The following is a 20,907-nucleotide window of genomic DNA, read 5'->3' as shown; positions in this document are numbered from 1 at the left end:
TCAAATTGTCGAGTGGTAGTATAAAACAACAAAAAATGATCGTTTATTTTAAAAACCTTCAATTCAATCTTTAACATAATAAACAGTAATGTTTAATAATAAAATTTTAAATTGATGTTTCACCCTTAATAATGTTAACACTTTTGACACAATAAGCAGATTGTGCTGAATGTGAAATGTATTATCCATCCTACTATGTAAATATATTTTGTGACAAACACTTAATAACTTTTAAAATTAGGATGGTAGGAATAAAACTGCTCTCTTATTATATTTTCAGAAATAGATTTTATTAGTAGTCCTGGGCAAAAATGTTTGCTTCGATATAAAAGAAAGAGTCCGTTGGTAAAATCCATTTTTTGAAGGTTTTTATAATTAAATATTTCTATGCAGTGTGCGGATAACAATGGCAAAACCCGTTATTATAAATATTCAATGTTGTAATAAACTTCTGAAATAAAGAATCAAAAACCTAACTTGTGAGTTTACAATTGACCCAAATCTTTAAGGGCCATTTTGTACAATGTTTCACGATAGAAAATAATTCACTTAAGATCCATGGGCTTAAAAATAGTACATAATTGTAACAAAGTAAAAATTTGTTTGGTTATTACAGACCCTAAATTAACTAATACAAACTTCATAGAGGTGCATAGTTTAGGATTCTTTTTCCAAAAATTCTTTCAAATTAATGCTACAGAGCTTGATAATAATAAAAAGCATAATTATAGTGTATTGATTTTTAAGAAAATCTCGTAGGAACACAGAAATCTATACAGAAGTAGTAGAATTTTTTGAGGATACCATTATATGAATCTCGGACTTAATCTTATTTTTTAATTAACAGTGGAAAATAGGGTGTGATGATAAAAAAACAATAACTAAGTATAACAATGTATTTTAACTGTATATTACAATAGATGTCTTTAAAAAATAGGCAAAAACATAGCAGTTTACAATGCCACACAAATTGCCAGTTTCAGATGTAATCGTAATTGTTTTGTTAACTAAACATAAGTAGTAAAGAAACTTAGAATTATTGTTAAGAGCAAGGGAAAAGTTATTGTTTAAAAAACTGATGTTATCACATTTAATTCTTTATGAATCTTTTATTTTATTTATAACCTTGCTTACTCTGACTGCACCATATTTTTCTCTTTAATAGGCCGTACAGTTGTTCTGCCTATATTCTTCCAAAAGTAGAAATTATTGCACTTAGAGTAATCATTAATAAATTGCCTAACCTAACATACAAGTCAATTCATAAAGAGGATTGGTTGCACTGTAACAGGCTAAAAATTTCTCCCGTGTTTTAACTTTTACCAATGCAATGAATAAAACTAGTTTTAACATATTAAACATTATAAAATTTATGGAAACAATTTTAGAAAATCTACCTGAGCGAGACTAATTTTACTCGTGGATTATGTAATATCAGTAGAGTTGTAGTTATACAAATAAATCCTCCTGTAGTTGTAGTTATAGAAATAAATCCTCCTGTAGTTGTAGTTATACAACTACTGTCTACTTACAATTTAGTTTGTCTAATAGCTGCCACTCCTGCTCTACGAGCACTCCAAACTAAACTACAACTGTGTATACAAATAAACAAAATTAAATAAGTCAATCTTACAGAATCTGAAAAAACTGCCTTCAAGTATCCATTGTAAGTAGATTCTCTTTCTATTGTATAACTTATATCTAAGCCAATTTGATTTTTGTTGCACAAGAGTAATAAAACTCAAACCATTGTATTCCTTATTTCTGGCTGATGTCACTTAAGTTTAGCAAAATGCTCTTTAAAAATACAATTTATGAGTTCCAATTGTTTTTGAGAATTATGGTAGCAAGTTTCATTATTGAGTATTTAAATTTAAAAACGAGCTTTTTGTATAGTTAAAATCTACAATATTGCTTATTAAAATCACAAAATAACGAGAAACTTCCAACAAAACAACAGTTTTATTTATTCCTCAAGACACTGGAAAAGTGAGTAATGTTTTTTTTTTATAAAGAACCAATTTTGCTTCTTCTCAGATCTTTACCCATTTAAACTTTTTAGCTTTGTGAGTGCTTGATAGAAAAGGGTAGCTCAACCATGCTTGCTTAGTTGTTATTTAAAAATAACCACTATATAAAAAGCACTGTTGTGCTCTTATACCTTTAAGTACTTAAGCAAGGTTTATAATACATCCTTAAAATAGTTTTATTACAACTAATATTAATAACATACAAAACTAAATATTATATGATTAAACATACCTTAAGACAAAAAAATACAACTAAATTTTATAAAGTAACAGGTTAAATGGTTTAAGTTTTAGTAGTCTATATACATGCTTTATGGATGATTAAGAAACAATACTATGAATAACAATAGTAATAGCTTGCTGGTTTTATCATGGAATTGAAAAACTAGGAGTTGCACTTTATATTCTTTTATTACAAAAATATAAATCTTTGTTAATATGAAAATGATGGAATAAGTGAATAAATTCTCTTTCTATGTTTATATTACACATTCAAAAATATTCATAATTAAAATCTTGACTAAAAAAACCAGTTGGTTTATTTGTGATTTCATAACAAAAAATGAAACGTGATAAATTGAAACAGTTTATTTATACAGGTTCATTGTAACACGCAATATTTTCATTTTTATTACATGAACGTGCCTGTAAGTTTATATAATTAAGTGTAATCAAATAAAATGAAATCCCTAGGAGAATCACACATTTGGTTGATTTCATACAAAAAGTATTCTCTTTACCCCTTGCCCGCTAAATTTATGGGAATTTTTGTTTGCTTTCGTTATGTTTTATGTAGAACTCCATTCTTACAATTGTAGATTAGATTATCCCGGATAAACTCTCAAAACTACAGGTTTCATTGATTAACGCTAAACTGTCACAGCATATTATACTATGTTAAGCTTCAATTTAAATATTATTTTTTAATGTTACACAAGTGTAAATACACAGCGTAATGTAACTTTAAACATGGTACGCACTTCTTCTGTGCTTTCAAATAGTAGATAGTAGCATAGCAAGTACGAACAAACTGAACTCTAAAATCAAAGAATGCAAGGAAAAACTTTATATAACATTCAACTAAAATCAGGAAAATGCAAACAACTACTTAAACAAACTGGTGCAATAATGTAAGTATGAAACGTACATCAGAAACAATAGAAACTGCTTAATCACATGAGTAAAGGATGGCACAACGCCTGAAATAGGATACAACAGTTCAGGGGTTAACTTACTACAGATTGGTGTCTGATCAACCAAAAGGTAGTTGTTCAAAAAGGCGTTATAACTAATTGAGTGTTCATCAACCCTTATCTTTAAGCTGGTCGCAATTTAAATGTCAATTTTTTGTTCTTGTTTAGATGAGTACGCTTGAAATGTTCACAATCCAAAAACAGTAAAATGACTGACCAACAGGTGGCTTAAAGATAAACAAAATTACGGCATATTAAAAGGAACCTCCAATAAAACACATTTTATAGATATATAACTTAGTTAAACATATACATGCCACATCTAGTCCTGCTGTTTTAACTCTAACACAGAACTATTTTAATTACACATTTTCCATTCAGTAGATACTACAGATTCAAGTATAAAAAATCAGTAATATCAATATCTTTTTTTTATTATTTTACAGAAAACTCACTTCAGTCACAGCTGATATTTAAAATAACATAACCTGAGATAGCACTACAGTACATATATTCCGTAATACGTCTTCATGCGTGAAAAGTTATCACAGGTTTATTTGGACAAAAGAAGTTCCTGAATATATGATTCATCTTCAGTATATAGGCATCCTTCCCCTCTGTTGACCTCAGACACTCCTGAAAAATGTCAATTTCTTATTAATATAAACCACATTACATAATATTATTATTTCTCATTTTACAAAAATCCATGTAAACTTAAATCTTTTTAGACACTTAATATACATTACTCCTATAGTTCTTAAGCTTTGTTTCACGAAAACATGTTTCTTTCTGAATTGGTATAATACAATATATTTTTCTACACTGTTAACAATATAAACAAATAGATAAAGAAATAAATTTATCTGAAAATGTTGATTTTACTCCCACTTTGACCTCCACCAACCATAGTTTGTGTTATTACATATTTAGAAATATATACAAAACTTATATAACGGTGCATCGAAGGAATATACAGAATACGAGATGTGACTATTAAGAAATGAGACTGACATTGGACTAATTTTTATTTTTATTATATACATAATCACTTATTTTCACCTTCAATATACACACCTTCTCTATGCCTACAATGCTCTAGGTCCATTTATACAGGGTGTAACTAAAATATGACAAACTTCAGTTGTTCCTGGGGTCTAAACAAACCAAAAAGTTCCTATAAATGTTGTCCTAAAATACATAATTTTCCGTCTGTCCGTCTGTTTGTTTTTTTTACATTAAAATATTTTTCTAAACAACCATTAAAGGTAGAAAGTCAAAATTTTCAACATATGTTAATCTACTTAAGATCATCAATTTTTTTTTATTTTAAATTTTTAGTCAACAAAATTCAAAATGGTGGCATGTTAAAATCTTTGATGATGAATTTCTTAAAAACTACTTCCTGTATAAAATATGTACTAGAATCAAAATATTTTATAAATTTTATTCTAAAATAAACAGTACTTCATTTATTGAAATCCCTCAAAGAGATACAAAAGTTGTGGCATTTTTCTTAACCTAGTAACATACCATATTTGCAAGTTTTATACCATATTTGCAAGTGTTTCAAAGTTTCAGAAAATTAATTTTTTTTTTTCAAAAGTTTATATAAGTATTTAGGCAGTATACAAATAAAAAGCTATTTTGGGTTTAAAAACAAACATTAAACACAATAATTATTATTAAATTTTAAAACCGATATTGTAACAAACAATCTGCACGACTCAACTTTCATGGTTTAAACAGCTGAATCTGGTTTCATGTTAAGACACAGCTGATTAGAACAACAATGAAGTCAGATAAGTAAGTTATTTCCTTGTGTATTGTTGACAGGATAACTTATTCAATAGTGCTCGTATTCTATTTAAGATGGCAGGTTACCCATTTAATCATCAAGCTGGCATGATATTTATGAATAGGTGAATATATTATTATAGGTGAATATTCCATAATGTCTGATCAAATATTGTCGAACCAACAATTCAAGCTGCCGTAGCACCTTAAGGTGCTGACCTCACACTACTGGTACAAACAAAAAACATCCTTTTGATAGTACCTGTCTGGAAACAGATAAATATTTCGCCTGTATTGGATTAGTAACGACAGAAATCCGTACAGAGCCAATACGCAGTGTTACTGACATACACTAGGCTATACACGTATCAGCAATATCAAAGTTACGTGTAATCTGACCGCCCAATATTATCAGTCTGTGTTTAGTAATGACAGCATGTTTTTATAATTTTGGTGCATTATCATGTGCTAGTTGTAACTTGAATTTAACTGAATTTATTTTGCTTTCTGAAAACGAAAAATCTCTGAAATTGTTCAGTAGCCGACATTATTCCAGCTGTAGATGAGAGCACCGCTTTTGAAAAATACTTTTACGTAAAATGTCATTTTATAACTCTTTTCTTTCCTGAAAATAAAATAAACAATTCTATTAGCCTATTTATAATAAACAAGGAGTGGGGGAATTTTTATGTGGTGTTTGTGACCATGTTGTGCTCTCTGATTTGTGAAGAAATTTCACTACTTTCTTAAAGAAATTTTAAACAAAATTTACACCTTGGTGTTCAGTTTGACACAAGGAACAGTCACAAATAAACAGTTATAATAGTATATCTTATATTTTGCACATTAAGTTTCTGAAAATATTGGCATGATTATAGGAAGCAATATTAGATGAGACAGAGATAATAAGGGGAAAATCTCCAACTGTCTTCTCTCTCTGTAGAAAAGGCAATGCTCACCTTTGGACTTGACAAATCGCTCAGAAGAGCTACTTCTATTTACAAAACTGATTGTATCTGATCCTAGCATACTGTTTATATATTTAATAAATGGATTTTAAATTTAATTTTAAACTAACTTTAAATTTTATTTTAACAGACTTAAGCTTTATTTTAGTAGCCGTAATAAACTTTTAATTATGTTGTCTACGATAAACTTACTTGGAAACTAAGTTGAAAAATGAAAATGATAAAACGCAGATTAACTCTTCGAGCTGAACAGGATAAAGAGAATTTAATTACAGTAAAGAGCTGGATAAGCATAAAACTTGGTGCAAATCTTGTCAAATTTACAAAAACAAAAAAAAATACGTAATGTGATGGACACAATTAGGCCTTTGGAAAAGCTTCTGAAGTATTACAAAAAGACAATGAGCTCTTATAAAGCCAGATTAAATCAAATGAGATATCAAACTGTTTAACTTGTTTTCCACCTCCTCAAAAAGACAGGGTAAAGGCTATGTAAGTCCAAAATCCACCTTTAGATAATAATACTGGCTTTACTACAGTAATTGATACCAGGAAAAAAGAAAAGAAGAAATTGGTTTTCCAATTTAAAAATAATGCTGTGGTACTAATTTTGAAACTGAAATTAATACAGTTGTCTGACTCTGGAAAATGATATTGATACCATCAGTGATAACAATAACTGTGAGGTTGTCATTAAGAGAAATTCAAGAACCAGACGAATGTTCTGATTCTTGATGCTTTAGTCTTGTTCATCCTGGCGGTAGTGCAAATCGAGATAATAATGATGGTAAAAAATTAGTATATAGTGACTTTTTGGTACTGGCTTGTGGTTCTAATGCTGATTCCCACAATGAGGCATCCTCAGCCATCAAGGCTATTAAATCTACCCTTACGAAGAATGTAACTAAGAGGATCATTCTAGTTTAATTACCAAATAGATTTGATCTATCAGACTGGTCCTGTGTGAATGTTGAAATCCGAAAAACTAATGAAGAACTCAAAAGGTCGGATAAACAGCTCGGTAATGTGTCTGGTTCAAGCTAGTAAGGCTGATAGAAGTCTCCATACTAGCAGTGCCGCATTTCCCTATAGGCCCACTAGGCCCAGGCCTAAGGCGCAAAATTTTAGGGGGCGCATAAATTTTAAAGTACACAAAAGAAAAAAGTTGCGGCGGCGGGTGGTGTTGGCGCTCGGTGGGGCGGGTGGCCAAGGTCAACTAGGTCCGGGGTGCGACGTTGACTCATTCATTGGTTCATTGCTTTTATTTATTCAAAACACTCCTATGTATGTATATATACTATTATATATATACTATTGTAATTATCTTTCATCAAAATTACGTAATTAAGAAATTTACTGGATTTCTACGTCAGTGTAATCAGAGTCCTCTGGGGGGGGGGGGGGGGGGGCGCTCTTTGGTCTGTAGGCCTAGGGGCGCCGAATTTGTAAATGCGGCCCTGCATACTAGGCATGGTATGCACCTCAGCCAATGGCTAACAAGAAATATTCTCAAAGCAGCTGTGGTGATGACTACAGAGCAACCCTCTCCGCCTGGATGTCAGGAAGAACAGTCTACATCAGACGCAGATCTTGAAACGTAGTGTTACTGATTTATTGTTTCACTGAACGATGGCAAATGTCCGGAAAAATCCTGTTTCCTTCAGTCTACATCAGCTGAAATTATACCAGGTTCTCTACAAGCGTCTCAATCTGCTAAATCCTGGTTGGGAAACTCTCAACCAGAGGTCCAGCACCCAGCTACTTAACCCACAACAATGATGACAATGATAATCCTGTCTTTAGAGCGAAGTGTAATATAAGTTGTAATTTAGTAAAGAAACACATTCTGAGGTCTAGCCTTAAATTACTCATCTTAAATATTCAGTCTCTAAGAAGTAAACTTGATAAGCTACACATAATATGAGAAAAACTAATGTGGTTTGTCTGAGTGAACATTGGCTACATGAGGATGAAATGTCATCATTTGTTCCTAATGGATTTATACTATCGTCATACAACTGTAGGAAACCTCGCATTAAAGGTAGTGACTCGTCAATATTTATAAGCCAGGACTTAAGTTCTAGATATCATATTTTTGATATTTCTGACTTTAGTATTAATTCTCTTTGTGAGGTCTCTGCAATTAAGCTGCTTGATTTTAATCTTATTGTCTTAAAAGTTTATAAAACACTGATTTTAATACTTTTATTAACAATTCAGATAAGTTACTGTCTTTTTTAATGATTAGGAAATGTAAATATTTTATTGTAACTGGGGATCTGAATGTGGATACTTTAAAGTTAGAGAATGATGATGATGTTCAGTTTTTTGTAAATACGCTTAGATCAATGAATTTATATTCCATAAATAGTTACCAACTAGAAACAAGGCATGTCTAGACAACATATACAGATATAGCACTTTATTGAGGCATTATATTATTTCTGGTCATGCTGGCATCTTTGTTGGCATTAAATTAGGTTGTAAAAGGTCCAGTGATAACGATACATCTAAGATAACAATGAGACATCTCATTTCACTTGTTAAAATAAGTAATCTTAAGGAAGCTCTCAGTTATTGTGAAGATTGGGATTTTTTAAGATAATTTAGATGTAAATGTAGACTGTTTAATGCTCTTCAATATTTTAATATAATTATGTTGTCCGCTTGTTAATGTTAAAAGTAAAACCAACAAAAAATCCAAACTGACATGGTATGCTCCTGAAATTTAAAGTATGAGGTCACAAATGTTGATTCTCTATGATAAATGGAAAATAGTTTAAGTTTAAGAATTTTAAGAAGTTGTACAAAAGTTTACTATTGTATTGTATTATTAAAAGTTGTAAGTGTACTTTGTCTCTAAAGCAAAGAATCTGTAAACGATTCACTTATCATAAACTCCCAAAATTAATAAAAAATGGCATGGCAGATCAACAGAAAGGAAGCAGGGGATTTTATTTCCAAGTAAAGAAAGTATGATACCAGTAACTCCTGATGTTTTAAAAAATCATTTTTTAAATGTTCCTGTTAATCTTGGCTTGTTGAACTTTGATAGGTACCAATACTCAATCTTACCATAATTGTTTGCATAATTTTTCTTGCCATCATAACAGTTTTACAAGTAACTTTGGTTGGGAAGCTTTTAATACTAGTGAAGTAAGAGCAGCAGTAGTTGACTTAAAGAGTATCAAGAAGTGAAGATATTTATGACCCTTCCAATTTTGTCTTATGTAATTGTAGTACCCCTAACCCGCCTTATAAACCAAATCTTAACTTTAATTGAATTCCAAGATTATCTAAAATATTGTAGTTACATCTATTTAAAAAAAATTCCAAAAACAAATTCCCAAAAACTATAAACTTTTTTACTATTTTACCAACCCTTAACAAAATAGTAGAAACCTGTATGTTTAAGCATAATATAAGTATTTTATGGAAAAACAATGTATTGTACAAAAACGAATTTGGATTTAGACCAAATCGCTCTCCTGCTAACGCTATAGAATGTCTAGTAAATTGAATTGTAAAGGGGTCTACATTTAGACAAACAGGTAATTGGTTCTACCTTTATAGACCTAATAAAGCCTTTTGTAAGAAACACAGAATTAAAATTAATTTAAAGTTCCTAAAAAATAGAATGCATTTGGTTACTGCAAACAATGTTCCGTCACAGTATCAGAAAATGGTAACAGGTATTCTCCAAGGTTCTCTACTTGGTCATTTTTTGTTTTTAGTCTTTAGTAATGATTTTCATCTTCATGTTAATGTACTTTATGCAGATGATACAACTCTCCTTTGTTCTAATGTGAATGTGTGCCGGCAACTTGTACAATTAACTCATGCTCTTCAACAAGCTAAAGATTGGTATTCAGCTAACAACCTTATTATCTATGAAAGTAAGACTCAAAAAATATTTTAACATCCAATAATAATGATTTAGACTACAACTGCATTAATCCTGTAAAGCTCTTGGGGATTGGACTTGACAGTAAACTTAGCTGGAGGCCACATGTGGAAAGGGTCTGTAAACTTAAGCACTGTGCCAATTTTGAAGTTTTGTTAATGACCTTCTTTGGACTCTTCCATATACACCTTTGTTATGTTACCTGTCCATGGGGCAACTCTAGTGCCTCCAAAAAGGTTTTGTGTGGCAAAAAAAAGGCAATCAGGTTAATGGCTGATCTTTCTAATTAAGAATCTCCCACAGATAGTCTTTTTGTAATTATAAAACAATGACTCTTTCTAGTATTTATGTATATCAGAAATTAATGTATGTTGGAGAAAATATCAATACCTTCATCTCACATGAGTCAGTACATGATTATAACAGTAGGTTTCAATATAATCTTGTAACATCTCAAGTAAGACTAACTCGGACCTATATGTGTAATGGGCCACCTAATATGTAATGAAGATAGACTAGTTTGTAAGTAACATTAATTTATAATAATAGACAAATAAATCTTTTTTCTTTTTGTGAAAACTGTGCTACTTTTTGAACATACCTTGTAATTCTATTTCTCCTGTCCCAATCATTCAAAATTCACAAAAAAACCAGGTGCAGGTTACACAGTCAAAACAATAAAGAAATAAAACAAAAAGTTTTAAATTATATTATTATACATAGCCTATTTACGAACAATATTTATCAGCTGATGTACGCATGCCTACTTAATATTTTTTTTTTATTAGTCAATAGTTTTCATTAGTCTATTAGTTTTAGGTAGCTTATATCAATTTTATAATTTAACACAAATCAACTTCACAGAATGATTATTTACCTATATTTTGTTATAAACTTTATATTTATCGGTAAAAAGTAATCATGCACTGAAGAAAATACCAAAAGCAGATGTATCTGCCCACAGCGTTTATTGATCTGAATGCGTGACCCGAGCACTTTGGCTCGTGGCAGACTTCATGTCAAATCTGATGGCCAATTAGATCGGCCCATGATGGCACTTAGAATTAACTGTAAAGTCAATTTAATCTGCCTCTGGCGATAAAAGGATTGATAATTATTGTGCCCTGTATGTTTTGCCAGCACCTAAAAATTATTTCTGGAAGTAAAAGCATAATATTTTAAGATATTGTTAACAGTGGGTTTAGATCATTTTAGGTACCGCGGCTAAAATAAATATTTTCCTTCCTGTGCTCCACAGGGTATCTCAAGAATAGTTTTTTTAAGACATCTATTTACGTCTATAGATTATTCAAAATGCTAAAATAAGGGAAAACAGTCCAGTCACTTTTTAAAATGACCTCTCAGTTAGAGAGTCAAGGCCCTACCCATGCGCTGTGGTGAAGATACAAGTAGTTATTGTTGCTATACGCTTGAAATTATGCATGAAACTTCAGCACACCCTATTACACATGTGGTGTAGTTGGTAATTCTGAGCGATGGTAAATATTTACCGTAGCCACTTCACATTATTTGTAAAAGAAAATGCAAAGTGAATAATAGCAAAAATAACCGTTTATAGAGAACTTTTAGTTAACGAGATAATAGTAATGCCTCTGGCCATCAGTGTGGAAACGTGCTGATCGCTGATGATGGCAAACAGAAAACATCCCTCATAATATTACCAATCAGTAAAATATAAAATCTCTCGAGAGTCTGGTTACAAATGTTCGTGAAAGCTAAAAATACAACAAACACACTTAAACATTAGGTTTTGTGCTATTATGGTATATTCTTAATTCTTATGATTATGATTTATTACTATAATAATAAATGCGTTGTAAAATAATGAGGGACACAATGCAAAGACTATGAATGAAAATGAAAGCAATGTTTTTTTATGTCCATTTGACACAGTTGTATCATGGCCTACTTTAAAGAGCACTTACAACACAACACGAGTATATTGAATATATGCTGAAAAACGTCATCTAGCAGACAAAAAAGTGAGAGAGAGAGAACAGTCAGCCTCTTGAAATCAACAATAGAACAAAACATAACCAATTAGGAAATGCAAAAAAATAAATGAACACCGACATGCCTTAAGTAAGTTGTGGAATGCTGAACAAAACTGAAATAACAAGGAAAAGATAATGAATAAACTTCATCATAGAGGAATAAAATCTGGCCAAAATGACGAAAACAGGTCAAAGTAACAAAAACTCTTAAATTACAACCAAACATAATTGGTAGACCTATCAATTCAAATTCGCTGCCCCTTTCCAAGTTTCTATTGATGACCCTGTATGATCTCTTAAACCTACCCCTGCTTAGTCCATTATAAGAAACCCCAATTACCCCAGTTCCTTATATTAATGGACTGTTAGTTATATAAACTAAATTTCAAACATGTTTTGTGCAATATGTAGTTTGTAAAAAATGTCTATCTTCAAATAAAAGATTACCATTTTAAGAAGATTTTAAAAGTGGTGTCAGGTTGTTTTATATAATGTGGCTATTTAAAGCAAACTTATCCGTGTGCAATTATTAGATCAACTTCATTTATTCAAATTTTGCATGACGATCAAGCAGTCCTTGAGTAATACAATTTATTTTCACTATAACTGAAATTTCCAAGCCAAAACAAGGTTCAGAGTCTCTGCATTATCAACAGCATATTGGACACAATCAATTTAGTGCTATTTCCATAATGTCTATTAAAGATGGATAGTAGATAGGAACATAGTTTTCTTCCTTCTCGCTGACTTCACTTTCTTCTGGGAGACAGAAAACAAGAACCGATTATCATAATGATATGCAATTTTCACAGTAAGTCAAATAGAGTTTCTTTTCTAATCATTTCTTTAGGTCTTCAGAAAGAAAAACTCTTCCAAAAACAGTGGCCTACGGATAGTACCAAAGTAAACCAAAATTGAAACTAACCTAATAATTGCTCAGAATTAGTTGTGTGGTGTAGGCTTTACAATCCTATAATTCCCAAGTACTGAATGGAATAATTTCATAGTCTTATCTTTGCTCTAACTTTATACCATAAAATATATCATATTAATTATTATAATTATTATTACTGCTCTTTACTACACAATAAGGCTGCAGTATAATAAGCGGCCTCAACGATAATCAAATCATCATATTCACGATTATCGAATCAAAAATCAATAATAAATCCTCAATATAACTAACTGAAACCAAATTACATAATAAATATTTCAGTTTTAATTTACTTTGGCCACATTAACTATAACAATCTCAAACCATTTTATATATTTCTTAAAATAGTCACAATCCATAATTGCACAATAACTGATGTTTGAAATTTTAGGTTGTACCTCAAATAATCCACCAATCTAGGGGACCGAAGGGAATGGGGATTTCTCGGTTGGCGGGATTAAAAAATAAGGAGGTGTAGGCATTGGTGGAGAGGATATCAGGGTACCAACATTCAGGTGAAAAAACTACAAGGAATTTTAGAGGTCAGAGCATTTATGCTACCGATTCTACCTCTATGGTGAAGATTGACATGTCCAGCACCTTATGTCATAAATAACACATGTACATCGCCATTATACTTACAGCTATTAGAGATAGGCGGTTTATAGCGTATTAGTGTCAGTAGACGAAGAAGAACAGGGTTATTCAGTGGTAATCTATTACCGGGTTAAAGTGTTGTTACCAGCAACACACTGTTATTTCAGTAACAGATGGGCCAAATGATTTGGCTTTCTTATAACGTCTTTCTACTATAGGTTATTCAGTAAACTGTAATAGCTGAGGCTATTTCGTGAAGCAGTGAGGCAAGGAATTGAAATATTGCGCTATGGAATGTTATTACAATATGAGTAACTCTAGATTAGGTTATCATAAATATGTTTCTAGGAAGACCAAAGTTAGAAATAATCTCTACAAGCACTCACATAGTCTGAGCTTGAATTCAGGTACTACTATCTTGAAGGATCATTTTTTTCTGTCTTTCAACCAGAAATGCGGGGTGGCGCCAAAGGCGTCACAGAAGCTTGCATTGATGGCCAAGGGCATTTCCAATCGGTACTTTCCCGACCTTAGATCACGTCTCAGACTGTACAACTTCTCCGACGTCAGATCACATTGGGCTGCAGTATAATAAATGGCCACCAACAATCATGATTGACTATAAATATCATACTATTGAATACAACGTTCGACTTATAGACATTCATAATTAATCATTGACAGCTGTTTTTATTTCATTTACTAACTGTGTAGGCTACTGACATCTGCAAAAACAATGGCAATAAACATGCAATTATTGTCTCAAAATGTTATTTTTAATGTAAACAATGTTTTAAATGGTCGTATCCAGTTTGTAGTGAGGAGATGAAAACCAGAATTAAAAGTGGAAATCAAATATTGTTTTGCTGCAAGAAAAATCATAACAAACATGAAACTGCAAACAACGCACTTGTATAGACATTTTAAATTTGGTATTAAGAATATAGTAAAAATCATGAACTATTTTAGTTGGAATCAAACAAACTATGACTTTTAATTAATGAATGTATTTTTGACGGCATACGTACTTGCAGAAATACATTTCAGGTTGGCTAAAATAATTGTAAGTACTAGGCAGTTCAAATATAGTTTAGATAAAGTTTAGTTATTTTATATTATCTGAAAAAAAACATTTGTTTTACATATAAATGTTAAGTTTCACTATAATACCATTTTAACCCTTTACACGCCACTAATAAATCCATCAACTTCCCTATAACGCCAAGACAAGTAAAAATATTTGGTACTTTGGGATTATACCGACCACACCCAGACATGAATCGTTATTTCACATTTCGTTTCTACTGATTACTAGATTAGCGTAGAACAATATTTCGTCAATATAAAACAGGAATTGTCTTATCGCAAACACCTCCCCATCCTCAGACAGAGGTCAAAGTCGAGCGTCTAGTAGATAACGTGATTGCAGAGTCTCGCCGCCCGTTCAGCTGGTGCATCGCTTTGTTGTACTTCCGTGTTTTACCTCTACATTTCTCCAAACACAAAAATTCAACAAAAACAAACATTTACCAAACTAAACTTTTTATTAAAAATCACATTCCGCCACCCAAAATGCGAGTGCCTCCGGCCATCAGCGCGGGCTTCGGCAGCACCTTCGGTGCTGCCCCGCGCTGATGTCGACGAAAGAAAAACATCCCTCGAGATAGTACCTATCAGTAAAATATCAAATTCTAGAGGGGCTAATCAGAAATATAAATTGAATTGTAATGGAAAGGCAATGATGTACCGTGCAAATCACGTGATGCCGCGCGGCCTGCCGTAATCAGGATTCTCGAGAAAGATAAGATAACAGCGACAACAATACCGATCACAATACCTGGAAATGCTTGTAAGTTTGTAATTTTGTAATTGAAGAGTTGTTTTTTTCGTTCTATCATGTTTGTTTCTATAAATTTCTATTTTTGTGTTCTTCATACTGGTGTGGTCGGTATAATCCCAAAGTACCAAATATTTTGTTTCTTTAAGTTCAAAGCTAATTTTTATTAAAACTAAATTATAAAATCTAAAAGCAAAAAAGTATGAAACAGGGCATTTTACTTAAAATTAGCGTATTCATTAATAAAAATAACAAATAACTATTTATTTGAAATAAATTTCAATTTCATTATATAATGTAACTAAACTGACAAGTTTAATTACTTTTTACTACAAAACAGGATAAATTTTTAAACTAATCACAACACTATCACACGATGAAGAATAATAACGAGATGAGTAGTAGATGCACATGCGAGCACATGCTCGTGACAACCGAGAAAGCAGTAATACACGCAACGGATATGTTTGGTTATGGCTCTGTATGAGACGCAGAACTGACGAGCAGGCGGTCGCAGTAAGACAAAGGGCGCTCCCGTCCCCCTGCCACTGAGTGAAGGTTGTTTATAAATACTTCCATGGCTACCACGATAAGAACGGAGCGTCCACCAGGTATTATAAAGGCTTTTTGTGAACTAAAAACCTCTCCAAGAGATAATCTATAATATTGAATATAACTGTATTTGGCGTTTTGGCCAATGTTGCATTCTGATACATCCGTCTACGGCGTGGGAAGGGTTAAAAGTAATTCTGTCCGACGTTATCACTCAAAATTAATTTAACAAAGAGAAATCACGTGTTTTATTGTTGACTAATGTTGGCAAGAACAATGACATATTATGTGTGTTCTTTGTTTCACAAGGAGTCACATTTTATACTTGAAAATATTAAAATGTATGTAAATTATATATTTGATAAATTAGGTTAGATGGTTTTTATTTATCGTTAATACGTTTATTTTTAAGATTTAAAAACAGCAGAGCTATATTGCTATTTGAAATACTTATTACATAAGCTAATTTGGTCCGACATTTGGTTTCAGTATTTTTAGATGGTCATGCATATTGATGATATCAATATATATTAATGTTTCGATTGTGTTGGTGGCCGCTTATTATAGTGCAGCCTCACATTGGACAATCTGGCATGTGATCTGATGTCGGGAAATTACCTACCGGAAATGCCATCAATACAGGCTTCATGCTACTGGGACGTAATACTTGAACATGTTATTGTGGTAATAGGTTAATGACAAATAACAGTATTTTCCATCTCTAGTGGCCATTAGGCCTACTAAAATACCATACGATTTAATTTTCTTTGGATTAATTTGAAACAATAATGTCAAAACGAATTACGTTACAATTGAATTAAACAATATTGTTATTCTGTAACATATAAACAGCTGGTAATTATTTATTATGATTTCTGTCATTTGGATCAAACGTTTTTATATATGAGATATATTAAACATTTCTAATTGATATTTGATTCAATTGTGGTGGCCTCTTATTATAATGCAACTTACAATAAGTTTTAGGTCTACATATATTTACAATTTTAAGATAACAAATTATGAGTAACTTAGTAATTTTAAAAATAAAGTTACTTATTACTCAACTTACCTTACGGTCTGTGTATTTTCTATGCAAGATAGCTATACATGTCCTTCTGTCCATCTGTTCTATCTAAATACTCCTTTTCAATGAGAATGTCAATGCACTTTTTTATAGTATGAACCTTCGGTTTGAAACGAGATGACAGTTGCTGGAAAACTTCAGCAACGAGCTGTTGGTGTTTCAGTTGCTTTCGCATTTTCATAATTCTGACAATTGCAGCTTGAATTACAAGTTTTCTATCTTCCTCAATGTTTTTGTGAGTTAGTTCCTCTGATGACTTTTGCTCTGACTTCATTACATGGTTGATGTTCACTCGCAGTTTTTTATTTTTATAGCCCAAGTTTAGCCGCATTACTGTTTCTGTCTCAATCTTGGTTTCATCTACATCGCAAAGTAGGAGTTTTACCTTCACCAATATTTCAAGAACTTGTATGAGGAAATCTGCTTTAATTTGAGTGGATTCAGAAAGTTGAAGTACAGTCCAACTATCACTTAGGTTGTACTGAAGTAATACAGCCATTTGGAATGTAGATGATTGTAGGGTGTAACGGTTCTTGAAACAATTTGCTATCAGTTCACCTTTTGACATGTTATAGAGCCAGTTAAGTTTCCTACCACTATGTCTGTTGCTGTAGAAAGTTGTGAAGCGATGAACACTTCTTTCCAGTTCTGTTGGTAGACAAAAGTTGAAGGACTGCTGAAAAGGCCAAGAACCAGATGAAAGAACTTGAATACTAAAATCTATGTCCAAAGATTCATTGCTATTGTCCATATGTCTTCTAAACTGTTCATTCAAATCTTTTGAAACTCCTACATCTTGAAACATTCGCTGCAGTTTAGAGGTGTACTCAAAACCACAAGCTTGTTTGAGTTTAGAAATCATTGAAGCCTCAGCATCGTCACTTGCTGACATATGCTGGACTAACCGTCTTGCCAACATTTTTGAATAGAACTTTTGGAAGACATCTTTATCTTCAATGTACTTGAACACAACCATAACTTGATTTAATGTGTCCTCCAATTCCGCTTCCTCTGGATTTTTGCTAGACTTTTTCAGCAACAAATCACAAAATTTTGCTAAAAGTTCAGGAGACTTTGAGCTAGAACTTACAGCTCGTGTAACGGCATTGTTATTTATAAAACGGCCACAAGCTTTGTCTAATGCTGCAACAAACCCACTATCATTGCTAAATGATGTAAGTACTAAGGCATTGAATTTTTTATGAACTTCAAGAATAGTACTCACATAAATCTTAGGATCATTCACAGCACTATCTCCACACTTTTCAATTGCCTCAAGACCTTGATTGGCAATATGAGTTTCAAGTATGTTTCTTAACTCTGTCAGTCCATCAGGGATTCGAGACACTAATTCATACATCCTCTGTAAATCATCGTTTTTGTCTGAATTTAGCAAATGCTGGAACTCAGAGTGAAATGTTTCTAGATTTTTCTTTATCAAGACATTTTCACAGGTAGTGCTCAACGAAGAAAGGGTTGATTCATGCAAGTAAATCTGTACTCTTCTCTGTTCTTCTGAGAGGCGTTGTTCTGCTTTCTTAATGTATTCTGTTACAGGGTTTTGTCGCAAGAATTCTGTGCTTTCTTTGCTGTAAAATCTTATTGTGTCTTCCAAAAACACATTTTCAAAAGATTCCTTGTAGATAGTTAGATTTGGGCCTTTACTAGCTTTATCACCTTCTTCTTCATTCAATCCCAACTCAACATAGCAGTTTATTACACCACTAACCAAACTTGTATTGATGGTTTCTCCATTTCTTTCTTTTTCAATCAACTTGAGAACTGCACTCGAGACCTGTTTGTCCAACTGTTTGAACAGAAAATCCCTCCAAGTAACCAAAGCTAACTGATAGATTACGTACATATCCTTCTTACCTTCTTCGCACTCTCTACGCAACCAGTGCCTATTTAAATATGCACAGACACCATTCAGTACCTTTGAGCTAAACTGATAATCTTCCCATTTGGTGGTGTAGAATTTTAAGACATCCTCATCCATTAAATCAATTCCATTATCAAGTAGATTAACCAAGTAATTACGCAAAAAATCTTTCAATTTTTTGTAAAGCTCAAACCCTACAAATTGAGCACCTCCTGATTGAGTACTTTGAGTACCTTTTTTAGGTTTAACAGGTGTTTTTCCTTGTTGATGGACACTTGTGCAGTAGCTGTAAACATGAGTATACAGTTGCATATACCTACTCTTAGACATAGATTGTTGCCTGTAAACCTGTTCAATACCACTCTTTAAATCTCCCCATACTTGTTCTAAATCAACTGACCTTAGGCCAGAATTAATCCTCTCACGGTTTAGATTTGTCAGAGGCATTTTGGAGTAGAAAGTGTCAAATAAAAGTACCTATTAAAGATAACGGAATACTCTCACAACATAAATTAACGATAATCTTGGAGGAACATAGCCTACACTCTTGGTCTTTCACAACCTTCTTGTAATAATAATCACACAAGGAAATAAACAAAGTAAAGTACTCTAAGAATATGCAAAATCAGTCATTTTGCAAGTCACAAAATTTGATGCAGTATTAAATTCAGAATTTCTACTAAACAAATTTTACACAACACCACTAATCATCTACAAAACCATTCGTCATTTCACTCTAAGTTTCTCCTTGATCTCTTCTTGATCAGTGTAGCCAATGCAATTCGTACGAAAATATCACATTTACTATGAATTACACTTGATACTAATATTTACTCTTGAGTGAGTAATTAAATGACGCTTTTAGCTTTTGGGTGAAACAAAAATGTATATAATTTTAACTGTTCTGTTAATAAAATATTTCCTCCCTTCAGGACAGTAAAACATGAATAAAATAACAAATGTTTAGGAATGTTTATGTATTTTATTACAATATTATATCTGGAAAAAACAATTATAAGAAGTTACGTTTCATAAAATAAAATAAATATCTACAGTACTGCTAAAATGAAACATATTATATCCGTTTTGAATAATAAATATTACATTGTTTAATTTTTTGTACAGTATGGGTGAAGAACAACATATATAAATGAACGTGATTAATAAAACCGTTTCTTGACCATGAATATTGTATGGAGCCAGGAGGAAATGCAACCTACAAGATTTATTGTACAACTCCATTCCTATTTAGCAGAAATGATCTAGTTTCAGTTGTACTGTTAATCCTGTCTCCACAAGGGCCTGAAGAGCTCTTTCAAGCCTACGATTTTGGCTCAATTATACGATAATACATTACATTCCAGTAACATTACAGGGTCATTGGATGTAATGTTCGGTCCTGTAAAGACGTTCCAAATTGGTTTTATTCTTTCGTGCTTAGTGTAATGATTATATTATGTTTCTTTTTATTTGCTTAATTATTATTAACTTTGACAAATTTAGGGGCGATTTGATTTATGAACTGTGAAATCACATAATGGAATATTAACAAATGTAACAAAGATATTGCTCCTGCATTATAAGGGGTTAAGTTATCGAGGGACAGATCTGTTAGAGAAAGGGAATATTTATCTGATTTGAGAAGAGAGTTAAATGGCCGGGTATCCAAGGGCGAGGTTGGTCTTATCATTAAGTACCAGAATGGAAATCCCAAAACTTGTTCAGACAAAATACTAGCATATCTCAGTAAACGTCACAAGCTGAATGCCTACTATGAAAATGTTAATGTTATTCGTACCAAACTCAACAGATTTCAGCTTTCTCGCTCCTTACATAACTATGATATAATTGTTATCACAGAAACAAATCTCTCTAAGGAGATTTATAGTGCTGAACTGGGGCTTGAAAACTAATCTGCATATAGACTAAATAGATCGTCAACCAGGAGTATAAAGAAGTCGGGTGGTGGTTTTCTGGTTGCGGTAAAGAAGTGCTACTCCATAAGCACTTATCTCCATTGATGAACCGCGAAGGGAAACCATTTCTCAGGTGAGCGCAGTCCTCAGTTCTGCTCCTTAACGCTGTTTATATTCCACCTGATGTGATTACTC

The 20,907-nt window shown here is 32.2% G+C and overlaps 1 protein-coding gene across 1 annotated transcript; it reads right to left on the bottom strand.

The window, feature by feature from the left end:
• Positions 1-882: 882 nt before the first annotated feature.
• LOC124361897 (cullin-1-like) lies at positions 883-19,560 on the bottom strand. The gene is made up of 2 exons (XM_046815953.1): positions 16,900-19,560; positions 883-3,859 (listed from the first exon to the last, which is right to left on the bottom strand). The coding sequence occupies exon 1, from the start codon at positions 19,241-19,243 to the stop codon at positions 16,919-16,921; it is 2,325 nt and encodes a 774-aa protein (XP_046671909.1). The 5' UTR covers positions 19,244-19,560; the 3' UTR covers positions 883-3,859; positions 16,900-16,918.
• Between the last annotated feature and the right edge of the window lie 1,347 nt (positions 19,561-20,907).

Source organism: Homalodisca vitripennis, chromosome 5 (assembly GCF_021130785.1).
Source record: "Homalodisca vitripennis isolate AUS2020 chromosome 5, UT_GWSS_2.1, whole genome shotgun sequence".
Lineage (NCBI taxonomy): Eukaryota > Metazoa > Arthropoda > Insecta > Hemiptera > Cicadellidae > Homalodisca > Homalodisca vitripennis.
The sequence above is the reverse complement of the archived record's forward strand: the minus strand, read 5'-3'. Positions and strand labels throughout refer to the sequence as shown.